At 39.6% G+C, this 20,787-nt stretch overlaps 1 protein-coding gene across 10 annotated transcripts in view; it reads left to right on the top strand.

The window, feature by feature from the left end:
* The window catches only part of LOC110974492 (unconventional myosin-Va-like), a 94,659-nt gene that overhangs the window by 19,255 nt on the left and 54,617 nt on the right, over positions 1-20,787 (top strand). For all 10 annotated transcript variants that reach the window (XM_022226177.2, XM_087140513.1, XM_087140509.1 and 7 more), the window contains exons 2-7: positions 4,080-4,190; positions 4,715-4,883; positions 7,970-8,114; positions 14,095-14,251; positions 15,773-15,998; positions 18,294-18,401. In XM_022226177.2, coding sequence (XP_022081869.2) covers positions 4,080-4,190; positions 4,715-4,883; positions 7,970-8,114; positions 14,095-14,251; positions 15,773-15,998; positions 18,294-18,401 — 916 coding nt within the window. The remainder of the gene's footprint in view (positions 1-4,079; positions 4,191-4,714; positions 4,884-7,969; positions 8,115-14,094; positions 14,252-15,772; positions 15,999-18,293; positions 18,402-20,787) is intronic.

Raw genomic sequence — 20,787 nt, 5'->3', positions numbered from 1 at the left:
ATACTTTTTCTGTATGGTCTTTATTCATTAATTTTCCCAATTTGACATTAATTTTCCCAATTTGACATTAATTATTCCATACTTACACTACAGTAATACACGTACATGTACCAGTAGGCCTAATGTGGGTGTGAGTTTGTATACACATGCAAATCGTGGACCTGTAATACGGGACAATAGGGTGCACGTTTGCTGAAGAGTCCACGGTTGGAAAACGTGTACAAAACATATGGGAGGTCTTCCGAAAAAGTTAGAGTACATGTATGAACAAAAGAGGAACAATAGGGAGTCCATGATTGAAGGCGTTTACACACTTGTATGGGTGTGCGGGGTGTGAAGACACAGTGTACATGTACAACATGTTCCTGCACATCGTGTACTGTAGCACATACATGTACAGTATGTGTACACCCACATGTATGCACAACGAGAATGTGTAAACTGGATGTACACTGTACGTGTACACCTGTACATGTATGTACTAGTACATGCATACTGGTATACATATGTACATGTACCAAATCGTGCCTACCATATGGTTTAGTTGCAATGTATTTGGTGATCAAGATGCTCAGTCGTGAGCAGAAGAGGACGATTAATCATTTTACTTTCATCCTTTGATTCAGTTAGTAATTATTGGTATTATGTAACAGGTGGAAATGCTACTGCAGTAGTGGTACTGCACAACAAACAAGTGCATGTTCACTCATGGAACATCTATGAGCCATTTGAATACTGGACCTGTAATGGTAACCTTGTTACTGGTTATGTGCGCAGCCTCCATTAAGGCCTACCAATCAAATTGTGTCGGACCACATGACTGTTAACTATACTGTATATTACTGTTCATGATGGTGAAATACCGGTACATGTAGAAACTACATGTATATTGTTTCTGCAGGTGTAGGACCTACATGTACTTGAAATATAATTATACCCAGCCAGAAATGATACCGAAGAAGACAGAACCTGTGTGTGTAGCAGTGCTACATGCTACACAGACTGTTTAGTCAGGTGATATGCAATAGGATATAGGCACAGCCGATCGGATGGTCTAAGAACCAAACCTTCAAGTGCACACTAATGCTACACAGTGCTACACGAAAAAATGAAAAAGGAAGGGGCTGCAGCGTGTAGCAAAAAGTGCGCGAACCCGGTTCTACACAGTGCTACATGGGAAAATGAAAGGGAGGGCGGCCGTGGCGTGTAGCAAAAAGTGCTACACCATAGACTTGTGCACAAACCCGGTGCTACACAGTGCTACACGTGAGTCAGACATGTCAGAGGAAAACGTGCAACGTAAAGTTTCGCGGGTGTTCTGTTTTGTTCTACGCAAATGCGGATATGTGATGCTTTCGCAGCGTACCTGTGAACTTCTGCTCATTAATGCACATGCTCAGTTCTGCAGCGGTGTAGCGATGCTACAAGGAAGACCATGTGGATTCGGCTGTCTCATTTCTGGCTGCATATGAATGTAATCCTAATCCCACAGTACATTGTACATTTATGTACGGTACATAGAGTTGCATAGGCCTACTGTGAAGATTTAGAGTGTACCGGTACTGTACAGGTGTACATAGTGTACATACATGTACATGTAGTACGTTAAGGGAATTGTAGGGCTGAAGAACTGAAGAGGGGAGCTTAATATGCTGAGAATGTCGACAGTCGCACATACTTGTACATGTACATTCATTGCCAGATGATGTTTGTTCAAACTTTGTTGCAAGTACATGTACCGGTATGTACAATTGGTTTGTCATTTGAAGTAAATGAAAAGGTCAGATTGAAACTTTAAATTGAATATAAAGGGACTGTACTATTGTACACGCACATTGTAACTAACAACAGATAAAATGTATCGTTTTAACTCTAGTAGATTGGACCTATCGATAGTTGCATACCAACTGCATATGTACATATTTGTATTGACATATTTAAAAATGTGCACATGAACAAAATGCAAGTCAAGTTGAAGATAAAAATTAGATTAGCATTTTGGGTGTGTTAACCCTATCCCCCTAGGGCGTATGTAAAATTGTATTGAAATTGGAGGATTTGGGAGTGTTAAGGTTAATGTGTACTTGATACCGGTTCATGTACGGGTATTGTAAGTGCGGTGCACAGTATTCTGAGTTTTCTGACAGGGGATCACTGATCTGTAGATCACCTTCTGACACCTTCTAAATAGAGTGAGTGTCCTCCTTTAGGTACCTATCATTTTAAACAGGAAACACTGAATTATTTTAGGAGATCCTTTGGACAACTGACATTCCAAATCGGGCCAAGTATTGACGGGATGATCCTGTGATGTACCATTTCCTTTCCATGAGCCCTTTAGCGTGAATCACGGAGTCAGGATTTTCTGGTAAAGTTCATTCACACCACCTGTGCTTCAGCCAAATTTGGGATTCAGTTTGCGAAATGCTGTGACCTTTTTAAATGTAGGGTTTGGGGTTATATTGGTTGAAAAAATGTTAACCCCTAAGTTTGTAGAAAATAGCAAATGTGCATGATATTTCAAGGCATTTTTTTCAGTGTTCCGAAGCAGTTACATGTACAGGTAGGCCTATGAGTGTTTAGTTGGACCACAGAATGGATGTGTTGGTGTAAAAGCACAACATTCACATGTTGCAAGAAAAAAGTTGCCCAAGCTTCATAAGCTTGAAGGATAGTGTTGTGAACGAAAGAGCCTTTAATCTGATCCTTGACTACCGGTATCTCAACCAACAAATGACCAAGGATCTTGTTTTGTGTCTCATGGTTTCTGAACTCGGAGTAAGTACCATCATCGGGTTTAATCTCACACCACATCTCGCATTGTGTAGTGAATCCCTCAGAACTCGGATGATAGCAATAGCTTAACGTGTAGTTCTGGCATTTTATATCCTTGCCTTGGTTGCCCCAGTGTAGGCCTTGGTGTCTTTGAAACACTCTAACAGACATTCAAAGAAACAATGGAGGTGCCCCAAACAATGGGAAATATTGGCAGTCCACCCTACATATATTGTATGCAGGTACATATAAACTATTCTAGCCTTGTCCTCAAGGTCACAAATCTGTATCTTTGTGCATGTACAAATGTATAACCATACACCCTCACCTTTGTACAGTATACACATGTACAGTGTTCATGTACATGTACATGTATGTCAGTATACATGTACATTGTACATGTACTGTACACACTGGTACATGTAACAGTAGGGTAAAAACTAGGTTGTATAGGGAGATTATTGGTTGCAGGGTGGGGTGATGTATGTGTACTGGGTATGGTGGTTTAATTGGACTTTTTAATTTTACAGGTAAATAGACTTTTGAGCTTATCTTTTAATCCCATTTTTAGGAACTACTGGCAACTGATGGATGATCCAAATTTGCATACAGTACATGTATAATTGATAAATATCGGTTGCCCTCTGCTAAAAAAAACTTAGGCTGAAAGTAAAGCGTTTCAGCAACCTACAGGTAGAAGAAGAAATGGCCTTTTCAAAAGTCTTTTTGTCCCATGCACTCCCCATGTGCTACATATATACGTACATGTACCTCTGCTGATAGTAATAAATTTGACTTGTAGATAAATTCTTAGCATGGTACCAATACATGTGCATGTATGTACCTGTACATTAGCTACCATAACGCGGCTACCATTTAAGGGGAGGAGGGAGGGAAGGGGATGCAGAATACCCCTGGATAGCATGCACTAAGTGGGCTAACAATTTCTGTCAGCTGTCAATCACCATGGCTGCCACCCAAGTGCTAAACAATTTGTAAACTTTAACTGTATGATCTTGAGCCGTTGGTGAAGAAAAACTTGTGCACTGTACCAAAAAGTACCTTTAGTGATTGTAAAACTTGTACCTGTACAGTGTACATGTAGCATGTAGCTTTGATTTATTGAATATATGAGCTTGACCTTGGTTAACATTTACAATGTACATCATGTTGATACCATTTTGATTTAAGGTTCTAAGTACCTTTCTGCCAGTATTTGTTTCAGGTTGGTGTTCCACTGCATGATCTGATAAAGTATGTTGATTTTGACCTGAACAATTCTCGCCCTCCTTTCTTACCCACAGGGTGCCCGGGTGTGGGTACGTGACCCCGACAGTGTTTGGCAAGGAGGGGAGTTGAAACAGGACTACAAAGATGGAGATAGAGTTGTCAATATTGAACTGGAGGATGGAAGTGTAAGACAGATATAGGAGGGCTACTCCTTAGTTTAACGTATCTCTCCGATTTACAAAAGTTCAGCCAAAAAAATTATTGTTGAGAATTTTCTTACATTGAAGAATTATGGGAAAAATGAAAACTGCTGCACTGAATCACTTCATATATTGAACTCTTATCATTGCTTCAGATTCCAATGATGCAGGTGAAATATTTAGCTGAAATGATGTTTAGAATTGTTTTTGGTTTGTTACTTTATACATGTACATCAAGGGAAATTAATCAGTTCTTGTCATTCTGTACCCGGAAGAAATTTTCCATGCTTGTGTTCCCTTTGAGCAGAATTATTAATACTTGCTGCCCATAGATATTCACTCCTTACATTATGTACCTGTATTGATGTTTGAATTTTTTCTCATTTTAATGTGAACTAAATAGGTAAGTGTATCTTTCTCTTGATCTTTAAAAAACATGCACTGATATTCATATGAATGTATCCTTATTAATGTCTCTTTACATTCCTTTCCTATGAATAATTAATCAGGAGAAAACCCTTCCACTGAAGAACAAAACTGACCTTCCTCCTCTGAGGAATCCAGATATTCTGATTGGTGAAAATGACCTGACGTCTCTGAGTTATCTCCATGAGCCTGCAGTGCTCTTCAACCTCCACGAACGCTTCATTCAAAACAATGCCATTTACACTTACTGCGGTAAGTTCAAAAGGGCCAATTTTGAATATTCAAGTTGGCTGGACCTATGTAATATATGGATGACCTTCGAGTGCACTATGTTGTCATGTAGCATTCCTAGTCTTCATTAGATTTCTTAGCTCAGTTTCCTGAGTCCCAGTCTCTGCACCACATTTGTGAACATATAAGTCAATACCAGATATAATCACATGCATTGCAAGTGGCAAACGGCAACACCATGGTATGGAAACACGGTGTCGATTCTCTTCATTGACTCTTGGTGTTATGCACTGGATATTTCATAATAATAATAATATTTGTATTTATAAAGCGACTTTAACACGGATCAAAGCGCTCTACATCATTATTACCCCTGTTCACCTGGCCCATGAAACATTCCTAATATCATCTTAGCTCCCTGGGAGTATACAGCCAGTTTGAAGTTTCACATGCCACGATCAGCACAAGGAATTACCAAATACCCTTTTTCAATAACTTCAATATCGTAAGAATATAGATTATTAGTTCTCATACATGTACACCGGGGAAGTTAAAAATAAAAGATAAAAAAATAAATCAAGCCTCAGAAACTCAACAATAATTTGTAAATACTTCAGACAGTCATAAAAGTTAAGTTTCTTCATGTATGGTTAGGGTCCAATACAAACTGTACATGTACCCGTATATCATATACATTGAGTGTGTATGTGCTCTCATAGATAGTTCTCATATCAGTTAGAGTGGTTTATTACCACCATGTTGTTTTCAGCTTTGAATTTTATTGCTTGGTCTGCTGTCATTGTCATGGAAACCATGTTGATACTCTGAAATTGATGAGTCAGCATCTGTCATTGTTTTTATTTTACCCAGGGTTTCAAAGTCTGAAGGGCATAAATACTGAATCTTTTATTGCAATTGTGGTCATGAATGCCTTATATTGGAAGCTGTTTTTATAAACTGAAAACGCAGTAAATCTAAAGGTAATTGTCAGAACTTGCTGGTCACAAGTAGGTGTATCTCCAATCTAAACACACTACGCCATTTCGCAAATCAATTGATATCAAGTTGTTCATCACTGTCCGCCAGAAAATTGCTTGAAATAATTTGTTCCTTAATCGAGCGTGTTTTTCTGTTTAGTTCTTACTTTTTGGTTTTCTTCTCCCTTGATGACATGTTTTATGCACATGAGATTAAAGTTTACACTTTTTCAGAATTTGTCAAAAAAGAAGCAAGCAAACTTTGTCTATGCCAGGAAGTTTTTGTAGCTGTTAGATAACTAAACATACTTGCACATTTTCTGGTATTTCAACAAAACAGCATTCTTAGACTGAAAGAAATCAAGCTGAATCAGTTCATGTTCCATGAATCCACGGCAGTTCTCATTACTTTTCCCTGTATGCTCTCCAGAACGGAAATAAACAGTTGAGACTTGATCAATGTGTATTATACAGACAGTGAGTCAGCCCTAGTTTCCCTCTTTTTTTGACGGTTGCACTGTGAACATGTATTTAACCAGACCCAGTGTTAGGGTGACTGTACTCCAAATAAGGCAGATTTATTCTTCAAGGTTTTAGCAGAAATGTGAACATGATCCGATAAGGTGAGCCGTCAGTATATCTGCCCGTCAGCAGTACCGTTAACACGAACCTGAGGAATCATATAATGAACCCTAGAGAGCACCTTGACCAAATGGTGTAATGGAATCCGACACATATACCCGGTAGGGTGTAAAAATGTACTGTTACACATATCTTATAAGGGGCCTTAATTAGAAAAGGTACGGTACCAGTCTGATCATGTTACACAGAATCCTGTTGTCGTTAATTTCTGAGTGTTGGATTCAAGCTTTATTTAGTGTTATGAGCAGGTTGGTTTGTCTGAAAGATTGACTCTCTTGAGGACAAGCTTTATGTTCAATGAATGTTCTTAAAGAATCAGAAACTCAGATTGGTTCCCATGCATCCTGCCAACTGAACTCTCAACATGACTGTGTCTATTCACAATGTCATGTGCGTGTGGATATTGAAATGAGATGACCTTTGCCAGAAATCATAAGGGCAACATATACATGTACATTTATTTTGTATTCTGCTTTATTTTATTATTGTCTGTTTTTAATTTTATGGTACCCGTGGAGATTGTCAAATAAATAAACAAACAAACATGTGCAAATGTACATGTACTGGTAATAGGGAGTTCTCAGAATCTTTACCAAAATGAGAATGTGAGACAATGTGAGAATTTTGGCTATGGCTGTGGCTACACTGGTACTATGCATGTTTAGTGGCTACAAGCAATTCCCACAGAGGTGGGTGATATGTGTTAGTCACAGTCAGAAGTTTTTGACATATATGTAGCCTTTCACAAGAACAAGGAATCAGTCTGTGCTGTACAGCTTAATTCAAGCATGCACCATATTGATGGCAGTGTAAGTTAATCAGCCCATGGAGGAATTTGATAGACTTTAATTGCTGGCACCGAGCACTCTGTCAGCAGTTGTGCATTCATCCGTAGACAATCTTCTGAACCATCATGGCTGCTAAGGATGCTGTTTCTGGGTGTAAACGTCAAATAAACGAAGTATGGCGTTTAATTTAAAAGCAGGAGCAATGTAATTGGAACTGTAATGGGAACATGGCTAGCTGTGTCAGAACTCTGAGCTTGCCGAAAGTTCCATTGGATATACTCCATGTACCTGTTCTTATCGGAAAATACACGCAGTTCCCCTCAGAACAAACCAGTTAGCAATGCCAGATGTTGCAAAATAATAAACACACTAACCAAGGAACAGCGTGATGCACCTCCTGGGAACTGGCTAAAATTACTGAGTTTTCCTTCCAGAATGTGTCATGATTCGAACAAATCATTAGGAAAGAAGCAGGAATGGTACAAAGTCTGAATGTCCAAATCAACTGGCTACGGCTTGGAGTAACACACAAGCCTATGGCAAGTGGCTGAAGAAGCTGCTTGGCAGTGGCTTTTAGAGATGTGTGTGTTTTTCTAGCCGCAGCCGTAACATTCAAACACAGCCTTAGCTGAAGATATGAACAGTAAAGCTGTTGACAGAATCTGAACTGGCTGTTTATTGTTTCTTTCACTGGTCCCAGGCATTGTACTGGTAGCCATCAACCCTTACCAGCAGCTACCACTTTATGGTGAAGATGTCATCTACGCCTACCGAGGTCAGGACATGGGGTCCATGGACCCCCACATCTTTGCCGTGGCTGAGGAAGCCTTCAAAAAGATGTCCAGGTAGGTTGGAAGCATTCAACAGACCAAACCAGAGATAAGAGCACGGTACAGTTAGGAATCTCCCAGTTGCTATGGAAGCAGAGTGCCATTACTTGTCAAAGAGCCAGCTACTGGTAAATGTATCCCATGATACAGTAGCTTGCACGGTGCTTCCTCCATTACTGGGGGCCATCAGAGTGGATAGTGAAGTGACCTCATACTCAGCTGAGTTCATGTCCCCTCTATTGATTGTAGAGACCTTCTCCAAGAACTTTCTCAAAATGATCATGATTACTGTTTAGTGGTTGTTTTGGCATCATTTAATCCCACTCTTTGATATGAACAGTAGTGAAGGCTTCACAGTGTCTGGGCACTGATTTGGGGTTTTAGTTTTTGGAGAGGAAGGTCTGATGAAGTGGTTAAAGAAGTTTCAGTTTAGTATTGATTTCAAACATTTTTTAGAACAACGTTCAAAATTCTGGATACGAATGAACTGTGCAGAAGGATTTTGACAATCTGTCAAAGTAACATTTTTAGAAACTTAACATGCAAACAGTGATTTAAAATGCTGACTATAGGTACCTGAAACACTTATTGACAGCCTGTTGTTTTATCTACCACTTTGGGAAATAAAAGCAATGCCCTTTTGGTTTTGGATCAAATAGTACTCAAAATGCCTCACCCGTGTCATTCTATTGACGTTCAGCTGGTGGTTGTCAACCTCTGCCATATGGTGTACATGTACCTGTACATTTCTTGTCCAATTCTGCGGCAGTGAGTCATGATATGTGTACTGTATAAAATGAATCCCCAGAACTGACCTAAATGATAGAGGGTTTCAATTTCTTTATTTCTTGCAGGTACATGTACACAGGTTTGGTCTAAGCACTGTTCTTGTTGTTCATATGTATTTAGATGGGCGGGGTTTTGTCCCTGGGAAAACATGCCCCCATGGCTGTACCTGTACATTGACATGTAGATTGCAGGTAATGGAGCCAAGCATGCAAATGAGGGTGCTGTCCAGTTTATCAATGAGAGTAGGGGGCGGCTGGAAAGTATTTCAATTGACTGGTTCAGATGTGCTGATTGAGATTAAGTCGTGGGGAAGATGTTTATTTTGGGAAAATTTGAGTTTTAGTATACCGTACGTACCAGTTCTTGTGCGTCCTCAGAAAATTTGTTGCTGTCGCAATGATCATTGTTCAACATTTAAAGTCTCTACGACATTGACTCCTGATGGTATTCACAAATCGGCCATATTGAATTGAAAGCGAAGTCAACTTTTTCATTTAAGCAATGGAGTAGAAATGAAAGCACTTCAGTACATGCTAATGTCACATATGCTGATGAATTTAAATTTGTAATTTATAATGATATTTAAGTGTTTTAAGCCATATTGAAAAAAGGAAGATGGAAGTAAGGCACGGAACCTACCGGTACAATGCCAAGTGGTCTGTCATCTCCCCATTTAACAGACTACATTAAATAAGATGGCTTCCCCGTGAACAAGGTTTTCTGTTTTTTACACTGTGGGGTTCCTGGAACTCTGGCAGTACATTTTGCATGTATTTGGACTACACTCTGTGGGGTCGACGTACCTGCAGCTGTAGAGTTGCATGTATTTGAACTTCAAGAACATCTTGCTTGTCACAGTTGCACTGCATACCTGGTATGTAAGTTCATCACAAGTGCAAAGTTTTTCCTTTTGCTGTCCTTGGAACATTTTTTTTTTGTTCTGACGGAGAGCTGTACTATCGTTGGCATTATTACCAGAGAGGTTAAACAGCTATCAATGGGTATTGCTAGCAACAGTGACATGATAAATATTGACCCGTCAGAACAAGGCTACTGGCAGAATGCTGTATCTTTTCGGAAATTTTGCTGGCGACGGCAAAAATACCCACTGCCTTAATGTATTTTTATACTTCCTCTATTGAATTTTTTAAAATTATTGCTGACTGAAATCTCTTGTGGGTAATTCCTAATCGATTCAAAATTTTGCTTACATCATAAAATGTTAGAATTGTTTAAAGTGTGAAGGTGAAATATAGAAGATTTATGGTGAAAACATTCTGTCAAACATTGAAACATGCCTTCTTCAGATTGAATTGATAATGTGATGCAAAGTTTTCCAAACTTACGTCCTGAAGCACATTCAGAGCCAGGTTAAAGTGGCAGTTGAAAAAATCTCACCCAATAATGATCCATTAATATTCTTCGTTACATGTTTGTACAGAAGATATGGGTACATTTGAAAAAAAGTCCACCTTTATTTAAAAAAAAAAAAAATTTATAGTCGGCTGTTTTAGCTGTGAATAACTGAAGCCAGATCAGCAGGGAAATCTGGATCCTGTATTATCACCAGTGCCAAGCCCGGACGTCGATTGGAATTTGTCCAAGAAGATCTCTTGTGATTGTACAGATTTCCAGTGAATGTTGAAATGATGGGTAGGGATGCATGAGGAGTGAATTGAGAATTTGGGGGAAGGGGGATTACTTTTTGGAAATGGTAAGTGGAATGGAAAGGAGTGAAGGAACTTGTTAATTTGTGAAGGAATTGATGTTGATGGGAAAGGAAGAGCCCTGTAGCCATACATAAATTCTATTAAATGCAAATCAACTAACCGTTGGCCAGTGTTGAAGAAATCTGTGGTCCAGGGGGAAACTTTTTGATCTGTACCTTTTCCCTTTTTTTGTACATGCCTTGACATCAGTGAAAGGAGCAAGTTTCTGGGAGGAAAGATGGAGAAAGAAATATAAGACATGGTTTAACCTCCAGGTAGTCCCAGATCCTTCAAATCCTTCAGGTGGTTGGTGAGATTTTATAGGATAATAAGGATGGTAGAACCTAGCAACTTTTTGTATTCAAGTCCAAATAATGCACCACCTACATGTACATGTATGCCTTGCAGAGAGGAAGATTTGGAAAGAGTTCTGGGGGTTCCTCACAAAACAGGCAAGGGTTTCTGTTGAGAACAACAGTGAGGTTATTCTTAAAGGAACATTTGTCATCTTGAGTGTCATCTTCCTTCAGTGTCTGAGACAGAGATCCCTGGAGGATCTTTTCTTCAGCAAACACCCTGCCTTCTTCCTTCCAAACAGGGAAATCACTGTTATATTTACACCCTTTGCCCTGTGCCTGCAAGTCACAACTGTTGAAATCATCAAAAGTGTACAGAACGTACACGTTTGAACATGCAGCTGGCTACATCTACATATGCAGCCCAGACATAACAACTTGGTCACCAGACTGGGCTCACAGCCAGGAATGGCACTTTCTGAAGGGAGTGTTTTTCAAAACCAACCTCTACAGATTGAAATGTCATCTAGACTAACATACAGACACGTATGCTGAATCTGAATTGTTGGCTATGGCCGGGATTAACAGGCAACTATAGGCAGTTAACAGCCATTGGCTTTTGTACAGTATGTACATGGTGCATTGTACAATGTAGGTACTGTACATGTACTTGTATAAAATTTTGCTATTCATAGCTACTTGAACGCGTTGAACAGTGTTCAATCAATCCTACTGAAGGGGAAATGGAGGCTTTGGATAAGTTACACTTGGCCTTGGGAAAAATAGACTCCATCATTGGAGAGGCAAGATAATGCTTAACCCATAGTGCTTTGACATTTCCAGTAACCAAGTGTTGAAATTTTGCCCTGCTTGAATATATGCAGATTTTAAGAACTACTGGGGGTATCTGGGGTTGTCTCAGTGAAGTTGGTGCAATCTCCCTTGGGAGACTAAGCAAGAACGAAATCTTTAACCTTTGCACATTTTATATCAGTGTGTACCACTGCACATGTATTCTGTTTGATGTCTTTGAGGTCTGTTTGGCAGTGGCTTTGACACTCAAGAGCTGAAAGTCATGGACATGAAGGTGGAGTGTGTCATTTCTCACTGGTCATTAAAAAGTGCAGAAGTACCGGTAATGTAAAGTATACACTAATGCCCACAAAAAAGGTGACAGTTTTGTACTTAAAGTTTGCTTCAATGGAACAGATTGATCATAGCAGGATTTGGCATTCATGTATGTGTACAGTGCACTTTCAAGTCGTTAAAGTCAAATCAAAAATCAAGCGCAACTCCGTCACAAGCCTCAATCACATAACCACTTTCCGGTCTGTCACCAGTCAATCACAAGTTTATCATAAGGCGCTCAGACGTCAGTCACAACTCTATTGCAGGTCAATTACAGATCAAGAACAAGTCGATCACTCTCCACGTTTCCAGTCAGTTACAAGTTATCACAAGACAAGACAGTAGAAGCCAATCACAACTCAATCACAAAATCGAGCACAGGTCAATCTCAAGTCCATCACAAGGCAGCCGCACTTTCGCACAAGGTATCAAGAGTCCAGTCATTAGTAATAGCAGATGAAGTCAGTTTGAATTTTGATATTCTTGTGACTTTGGACTAGAGAAGTTGTGGTTGCACATACATGTGCACTCAATTTCACCCTGCTTATTTGTTCGTGGAGCTTTTATTTGGACATGCACATGTACACCCAGGTCTATACACCTGGCACATGTAGCTTGACATTCCATAAAACAGCTGCTTGTGCACTCAAGAATTGTTTAGATGGAAACCTTGTGGGGGGAGGGTGTTTGAGAAAGGTCACCGTTTTACATGTGACATGCCACACCAGTGGTACATACAGGTACGTGTACATGTGGGTAGGCATTCACTGCGTTAAGGGGACAAGTTCTTTTGTTAGGGAAATTTGAACCGAGTTGTGGGGACATTTCTGAGTCCCCAGAACGTTTTGCAGTCCCCACAAAATAGGTGAAATGTTGAGTGTATGTCCCCCCAACTACGGTGCGGTAGTGTGTGTACATGTGTACATGTACATTATGAAATGATTGCTTGCTGTTACACACTTTCAAACTTAATTTACTTACTTAAAACAAGTTCTATTATGTAGCATACTGAATAAATTGTCTCAAGTATGTGCTCATGGCTGCTTAAAGACTTGTCATTTACACGATTTCCAGTTCTTCTTAACGTTAATATTATGCTACTGCAGTGGAAATCAAAACATTCAAACATTGTTATTGGTGGGAATCTTGTTAAACAACAAAAAATGTCAAATTCATTAAATAAATTTTAAACAAGTAAGTGAGGAAATCATGCCCTACAAGGTTTTTAAAGAGTTGCTAACTGTTAACAATACCTTCAAATCTTTTCCAGCTGGTTTTTATTTCCTTCCAAATGAAAAACCACCTGCTTTACATTTCTTAAACCATCCCAGCCTCCATTCATATTGTATCAATTATCGTCTCTGCCCACCTTCTGTGAGTCAAAAGACTGAAACCAGTCTGGCCCCGTCTTGCTTGCGCATGTACCAGTATGCCTCTCTGTCCTTTCTTTCTTTAGTCCTACTGTGCGTCAGTGTACGTCAGGAGAGACTGCTTGCCTGCCAGCTGAGTTTATAACAGCATTTTGGAGAGGTTTCTTAAACTGATAAGGCAGATTAAGAGAGCAGTACCACCATGGGTTTTATTTTTACCCATTGACGTGTACTGGTATATCACCTTACTCCCCTTTCCTAGCAGACAGTTCACTGGATATTTTCCAGAAAGTATTGTCCTTGTTGCCATCTTGTACTGTTGTTGAAAAAAAAAGGTCGCTGAGGAATGCAAGGGATGTTGTATCTCTTATTCTTTCTAAATGTTGGTAGATTTGATTAGTTACATCCTTGACCTAACACGGTTTCTTCGAATTGGAGACTGAAAAACTTGTATACATATACATGATTTGTGAAATAACTTTCTTAAATGTAACGTAACGTCAATGCTTTCATAAATGAAATTATCAGACCATCCCAGGAACAGGAAAATTACAGATGTCATAGAGAATAACCATTTACCAAACTTCACCAGCACGTGTGAGAAAATCCTGCCAATTTTTTTTTTTAGGGTGAGGGTCCCAGACGCTTTGAAAGTAATGACTCACCCTTGTTCTTCTCTTCTTTTCCTTTTTTCTCTTCAAAGGTTTGATCAGAATCAGTCAATCATCGTCAGTGGGGAAAGCGGAGCAGGAAAGACTGTGTCTGCCAAGTATGCCATGCGATACTTTGCTACGGTGGGCGGTTCCTCTGCTGAGACTCAGATTGAGAAGAAGGTACTCGCATCCAATCCTGTCATGGAGGTAAGTCCCAACTCTTGATGCTATCTAAACAAAATCTTTTGAAACTTTAAAGGAAGATTGCTTGAGGTTTGGCAAATGGTTGTTCCATACATCTGTTAAAGGGCAAGTTGTGGTATGCAGTGTTGTAGTCCAGACCATCACAAGACCAGACTCAAGACCATGCACAAGACAGTCACAGGTTACTGGGTGAGCAATGACAAAGGAATGCTTTTGTTGCAGTTCATTTGAATGGCTTGTGACTTGAATTCAGAATGGAGATCTTGTCTTGTGTGGTCTTGTGAAGGTCTCAAGTGATCTTGACTACAACACTGGTGGCATGTTGTTAAATAATGTTGAGGCAGAATGCTCATCAAATGTTGCTTTCAGGGACAAGTGTTGGCCTCCATTAACATGGCAATTAATCTAAAAGCTTCAAATTGAAATACTTTGTTTAATTACAAAGTGACTGTCTCCAAGTTGCAGGTCACATTGCAGCAAGGAAATAATACAGAAGGGAGAAAGGAACTTTAATTAGGGAATAAATATGAACTTGGCTGGTCGTAAACGTTTGTTTCAGAACCGATCAGGAGAATGGATGTCATATACAAGTATGGCCCAAGTCAAAGACGAGGAACATTGTCAGTTTCCATTCTCCTGAACCCATCTTCAGCATGTACATGTTAAACAAGCCCAGCACATATTTATTCCCATTCTTAAATACCTTTTGAGTCAGAAAATAAAACAAGTTTTAAAAAAATAATAGGTTTGCAATGATTTACATGTAGTTCAACAACTTTACCCCAGTTTTTCAAACACCTTTCGAGCCATATTGTGATACGTACATGTATGCGCCACTCACAATTAGTCTCCCTATCTGAAGATTTACATGTACTTGGTGTGTACTGCATGATTTTCAGAATGCGATTAGCCAGTGCATTGTGAATTTGGAACTCTCAAAATGCGGGCTGTTAATTTTACTCAAATGTAAGTTACGACTTTTAACTTTGAACCAATACAAGGGAAAAGGGATCAAATGTTGTAGGAGTCTAAATGTCATGTAAGAGTTGTGTTAAAGACCATCCAAACGGTGCTTATCAACAATTTAAGCTCTCGACTAGTAGGAATCTGTAAACTGTCTTAGGTATTTGTGAATATTCTAAAAAAGTTCTGGGCATTATATGGTCTTCTTTTTGTGACATCAAGTTCTGTTTGTAGAGTAGAGACTACCGTACCACCTCGTGTCAATTCTCATTGATTCAAACCATTCCAATTTAATTGTTGACATGAAGTGTGACAGAAAGTTTATGAGGTAAGGTTTATCTTACAGTGATTACTTTGGGATGTCGTAAGTGGCTTACTGTCAGAATGGGAAGCAACTTAAGCCGTCTTGATAGGTTTATCTTGTCAAGAGAATAGAAACTTCACTGACACTTTCCCTCTTGATTAGCCTTGGTCAATCCGTGGTCAATCCGTGGTCAGCTATGCATGTACGTGTACCATCATTGGTCACTTCCTAATCTTCTCACTTACACTGTAATCCAGGCCATCGGTAATGCCAAGACGACGCGCAACGACAACAGCAGTCGCTTTGGCAAGTACATTGAGATCAGCTTCAACACTCAGCACCACATCATCGGTGCCAACATGCGCACCTACTTGCTGGAGAAATCACGGGTTGTCTTCCAGGCTGAAGAGGAACGCAACTATCACATCTTCTACCAGCTGTGTGCCTCAAGCCACCAGCCTGAGTTGGCACAACTCAAACTCGGTGAGTCGTTCAAGTCAGTGAGACACTCAGACTGCTCCCTACCCACTGTAAAAGTGAACATGAACATGCAAATTAAAGCAGATACATGTATTCACTGGAGCAACTCACAGAAGTTGATGATCAAAGTCCGGTGTAGTTTGCTGTGAATCTTTTGTATCCTAAGAATTTATTTTACTTTCATGTTTTTGTCAAGTATAAACCAACGTTTTTGGCGAAGATTTATCTCAATCTTGGACATGTCTTCTGGCCTTTTTTCAGTTTAAGTGAGCAGTATATTTCAGTCTTACCCTCTCAAAGCCTGGTTTCAACTTTTAATTCTTCAAATTGTCTTGATTTTGGGACTTTTTAGAAAAAGTCTGACACGTGGTACGGTATATGTACATGTATGCTTCATAAATTCTGATTTTGGATGGAGTTTGTCTGTAAATCTCAAAAATGGATTTGGTGTGGGTTGTATGAAAGGAATTCTTTGTATACCTTTTTGCAAAGTTAACTGATGTCAGTTGCTTCCAACAGAAATTATCACTAGTTTTTTTCACAGTGGCAAACAGCTTCAAAACTTATGCTGGATTAAGAATGTTTAAAGTAGCAAAGACAGTTTATCACTTGGTGAAAATAGTCTCAAAATACAATCTATTTCAAGCAGGCGCAAGTAAAAGCCCTTAAGAAGGAAAAAACTAGATTCTTCAATTTTTCACATGTACAGACACGGCCCTACCCAGCTAGAAATAGACACTAAACATGCAGCAGTTTCTATCCTTTAATTTAATTGATGACTACAAATAATATTTTAGTGTTACACTTTTAACATAAAAACCCCATTTTTCCCTCAGATAGTAATCCAACTTAGGGAACAAAGACCAGTATTGATATTTAAATGTCAGAAGGAAATTGTTTGGTTCCCTTCCTCAATTCTGATGATAATCGGTTGGCCAGACCTGGTTTAGACTGACTTCCTGCCCTGGATGCCGTAATACAGGATGCGGAGTAACGTCAAACGTTTCCTCCATAGGCTGCTCACGTGAGCTGATCAATTACAACTGAAATTGGGGAGGAAATTGTCCCTGCTGTAGCTTGCCAGCAAATTTGCTGATAAAGTAGCAGGATAAAGCTGCAATAATTTGTGCAGAAGTTCAGGAGAACATAAGCACTGATTTGGGGGTTTCAAAAGTGTTTTTTTCACTTCTGGAGGTACTTCATTTCAGTTTGGAATATACTTGTAAAATGTGTCACGAAGCTGTCAATGAATATACACGTACGAGTAATATCTACTGAAAGTTGTTGAACACCAAAGACCAACGTAAGACTTCTGGTCAGAATTCAAGTCACAAACTGCTCAAATGAGCTGCAACAAAAGCATTTGTCATTGTTCATCCTGCTTCACTGTACCTTAAAATCTGTCACCACACAGACATGGTCTGAGAACATGGACAGATTCAGGAAGGTTCTAACACGAAGCCCTGTGGAGTTAGGGCTCACATCTTATATCTTTGTTTCCTTATGCTCGTGTATATTTGATTAACATGAATTCGTCATTAGAAATAGAAACTTGCAAGCCTACAAGCCTCATGAGAAATTGATTATAATTGACATCCGTTCACTCCCTCATCGACACAAAACCCAAATTAGTACACTGGAAAGCAAATGTCAAAGGGTGCGCACATTCTTTTGAGCTCTGTGGCTGGCTGCAAGACATTTCCTTTTACACCTGCCGAGTCTAGATTTGACATTATTTATAAAGTAAGTGTATGTTAAGGGTGAAAGCTAGCATGCAGTACAGCATGTATGACATTGGAAACCTGTTTGACGTTGAATTGTATTTGACATCTATAGATGTACGTAAAGCTGTTGAACTGTGAAACTTGAAAAGGTTTCTAGATTAATATAGTTCCCATAAAGTTGGTACATGTACACGTATGCGTATGAAGTATACCATGTCCACTTTTAAAAAGAATTACTTTTTTCTAGTTGTTACTTTTTTGTTCAGTGTTTACTGCTCCAACTCTTCCTCACTACAGCCATTATACTTCGTAAAGAACTTGAAGAAAGTGTTGGTAACTGATGTTTCTGGTACAGTTGTAAAAATCTTGAAAATGACATGAGGTTGCCGCAAGGGAGTCATACCAAGTTGGAATGTTTCTTGACACCAAAAAACAATGATGAAAGAATGCTGGAAGATGATATTTAAATAAGTAAAACAAATGCAGTCTTCCTGCAGGTGGCAAGAGACCAATTCATAAGAATAGGACAGTGATGGTCCTTTCCGAATCATTGATTTCAATTTTCTTCCTACAGGTCACCCTGATGAGTTTTTCTACACCAATCAGGGAGAGAGTCCAACCGTAGACAGTATTGACGATAAAGCAACATTTGAAGAAACAAAAGATGCCCTGACATTGCTAGGTACAGTACCTCTCAAATTGGTGGTTTTCTCTCCTGCGTTTCAGTGAAGGTTGTACTAAGTTCAAGCAGCTTGTGTATGGTGTACCTGAAAAACTCTTGGTGCTACAGAACAGGTCAGAATTTTAGCTGACAGGTGAACACGCTTAGTGTGTCAGCGTGTATCCAGTCAAAAAGACACGAAAGGAGTTAATCCCAAACACGAAACACGCTGACCCCTGCATAACAGAGAACGCCGATACTGCAATCCGATCTGCTGAGTATAAACATGCACACGCTACACGCAAACCCTAGAACAGCCAGGCCCTTGTTGACTGGAGCAGTCATTTTCCTAGTTTGCCACAACGAAAGGTATTCAGTTTGACTGCAGCTCAAGTTATCCAGGGAAGTGTTGTCAGTAGTTTACCTTGTATGTAGCAGGCATCACAAAATCATTTTTGTTTATCCATAGAGGATTGATGAAAGTGCCACGCAGGCAACACTTTTGGTTTTTCCCATCAGTTTTCGACCTTTGAGCTGGAAAACCTACCTGTACCATAAAAAGTCGCTCTGATTGTGACAATATTAGGACCAAACTGTATGGCAAAGATTGTACCAAAATGAAAGGAAGTCAGGTCTGCGCTAGCACCCATGTGAACTTCATAAATATGCATGTGACATGTAATGGCTGTAGCTTTGCATTTGTTGGCGCTGTATCGAAATGAATATGCCATACACTTGTTTGATTTATGATTGATGGTTGGGATGAAAGTGCTGGGAGGGTTGTAGTTTCGTGATTGCTTGGTCGCGGCATGGTCAGCGGTCGCGGCATGTGTGGCATGGCAGCAAATGAAAAAGTCAAGTTAAATTTATGTAAGTTCAGTGGGTGTTTTTTAATTTACTGGAATTGTGATACATGAACTAATTTCCATCAACCAAGAAATACTTCATTGTAAAATCAGCTTGTTATAATAGTTTTGGCTAAGGAATGGATTTCTTTCGTGGTTCCTGTTTATTTGTGAAAAAGTTCTTGCGCAATCGGGAATTGCTTAAAACCGATCTAGGATTAGAACCAGCAAGAAAAGCATCGTCATCACACACAGCCAAACACACAGGGTGGACTACTGGCCACCGTGTATTTTCCAGATGTAATCTGACTGAACAACTTTCACGATCCAAAACAAAAAGAAAACGGCCGCTATAGTAATACATATTTCGATACTTCAAGACGGTCATCTTGCCAGCCAGGCACTACACGTACATGTACGTGATTTCACAGTGTACATTGTACATGTACATGTATGTACATGTACAAGCATACTGAAGCTGGCTGGAGCGACGGCCCTGCGTGTGTAGTGGTTCACTGGACGTTGTCGGTCAACTTTGCGGTCTGCGGTCACAAGCCCTGCCGAGATAATGAGGTCCGGGGTCAGGCTAATCGTGCATTGGACCAGCAATGCATGTAAAAAACGCAAAGCGTGTATACGGGCGATTCACAATAGTGCGCCACCAAGAGTTTGCAACGCATTGGCAAATCACAAAGCGCGAGATTCATCGCGCGTATTGAACAGCGTGTCAGGTTCACTGATTGTGTTAGTGTGTCGGCTAAAATTCTGACCTGTACTGTATTCAGTTTTGACAATGAAGGAGCAAGGGTTGTTTGATATGTGAGGTTAATGGTACACATACCAGTCCAGCAACCTTACTATTGATTTACGGTGTCATTTATTTTCAAAGATTTCAAAGTTGACAAATAATGGTAAATATTAAAGTGCATTTCTAAAGTATCACAAATGATAACAGATAAACACATTGCCGTGTTGGTGAAAGTTTCATTGATTGTTGCAGTCGTTAAATTTGTTGAAAAAGGGTGTGGTGGCAGGCTGAGCGCAAAATGTGACAAAGTCCAACATGATTTAAATAAATAAATGTTAAGTTGAGAGGAAAGAAAATGTCTAATCATCACTGCATGAACTGAAAACAAACGAGAATATTTTCTCTCTGCTTTGAAGCAGTAAACTGGGCATTAAAGCACTGATGGAACAAACGAAATTCCTCTTAAAAGCTTTGAAATCAAAAAGTTAAATCTTACATTGTGAATGAAGTAGACGTGCAAAGCATTGTTGATGTTTTACTTAATTAACTCTAAAGGAGTAAACATGCTTGCCTGGGCTTAAATAAGGGAATAAATGTGTGCTTTGCCGGTCTTAAATGTGCGTTTAAGACCAGCTCAGGAGAGCGGACATGACTAATGTCCGAGCTGCTTGCAAGGGCATTATCAGCAATCAGTATCCTGAGCCGGCCAAGCGCATACATGTCTTTATTCCCATTTATAAATGGGTAATTCCAGAAATTAGGGTTCCAAAAGTGTGACATTTTCATGTCCCTGTTACATCTGACCTTTGTTATT

The sequence above is a fragment of the Acanthaster planci genome, linkage group LG08 (genome assembly GCF_054643075.1).
Source record: "Acanthaster planci isolate LZ-2023a linkage group LG08, COTS_SCS, whole genome shotgun sequence".
In the NCBI taxonomy this organism is placed as follows: domain Eukaryota; kingdom Metazoa; phylum Echinodermata; class Asteroidea; order Valvatida; family Acanthasteridae; genus Acanthaster; species Acanthaster planci.
The sequence above is the reverse complement of the archived record's forward strand: the minus strand, read 5'-3'. Positions and strand labels throughout refer to the sequence as shown.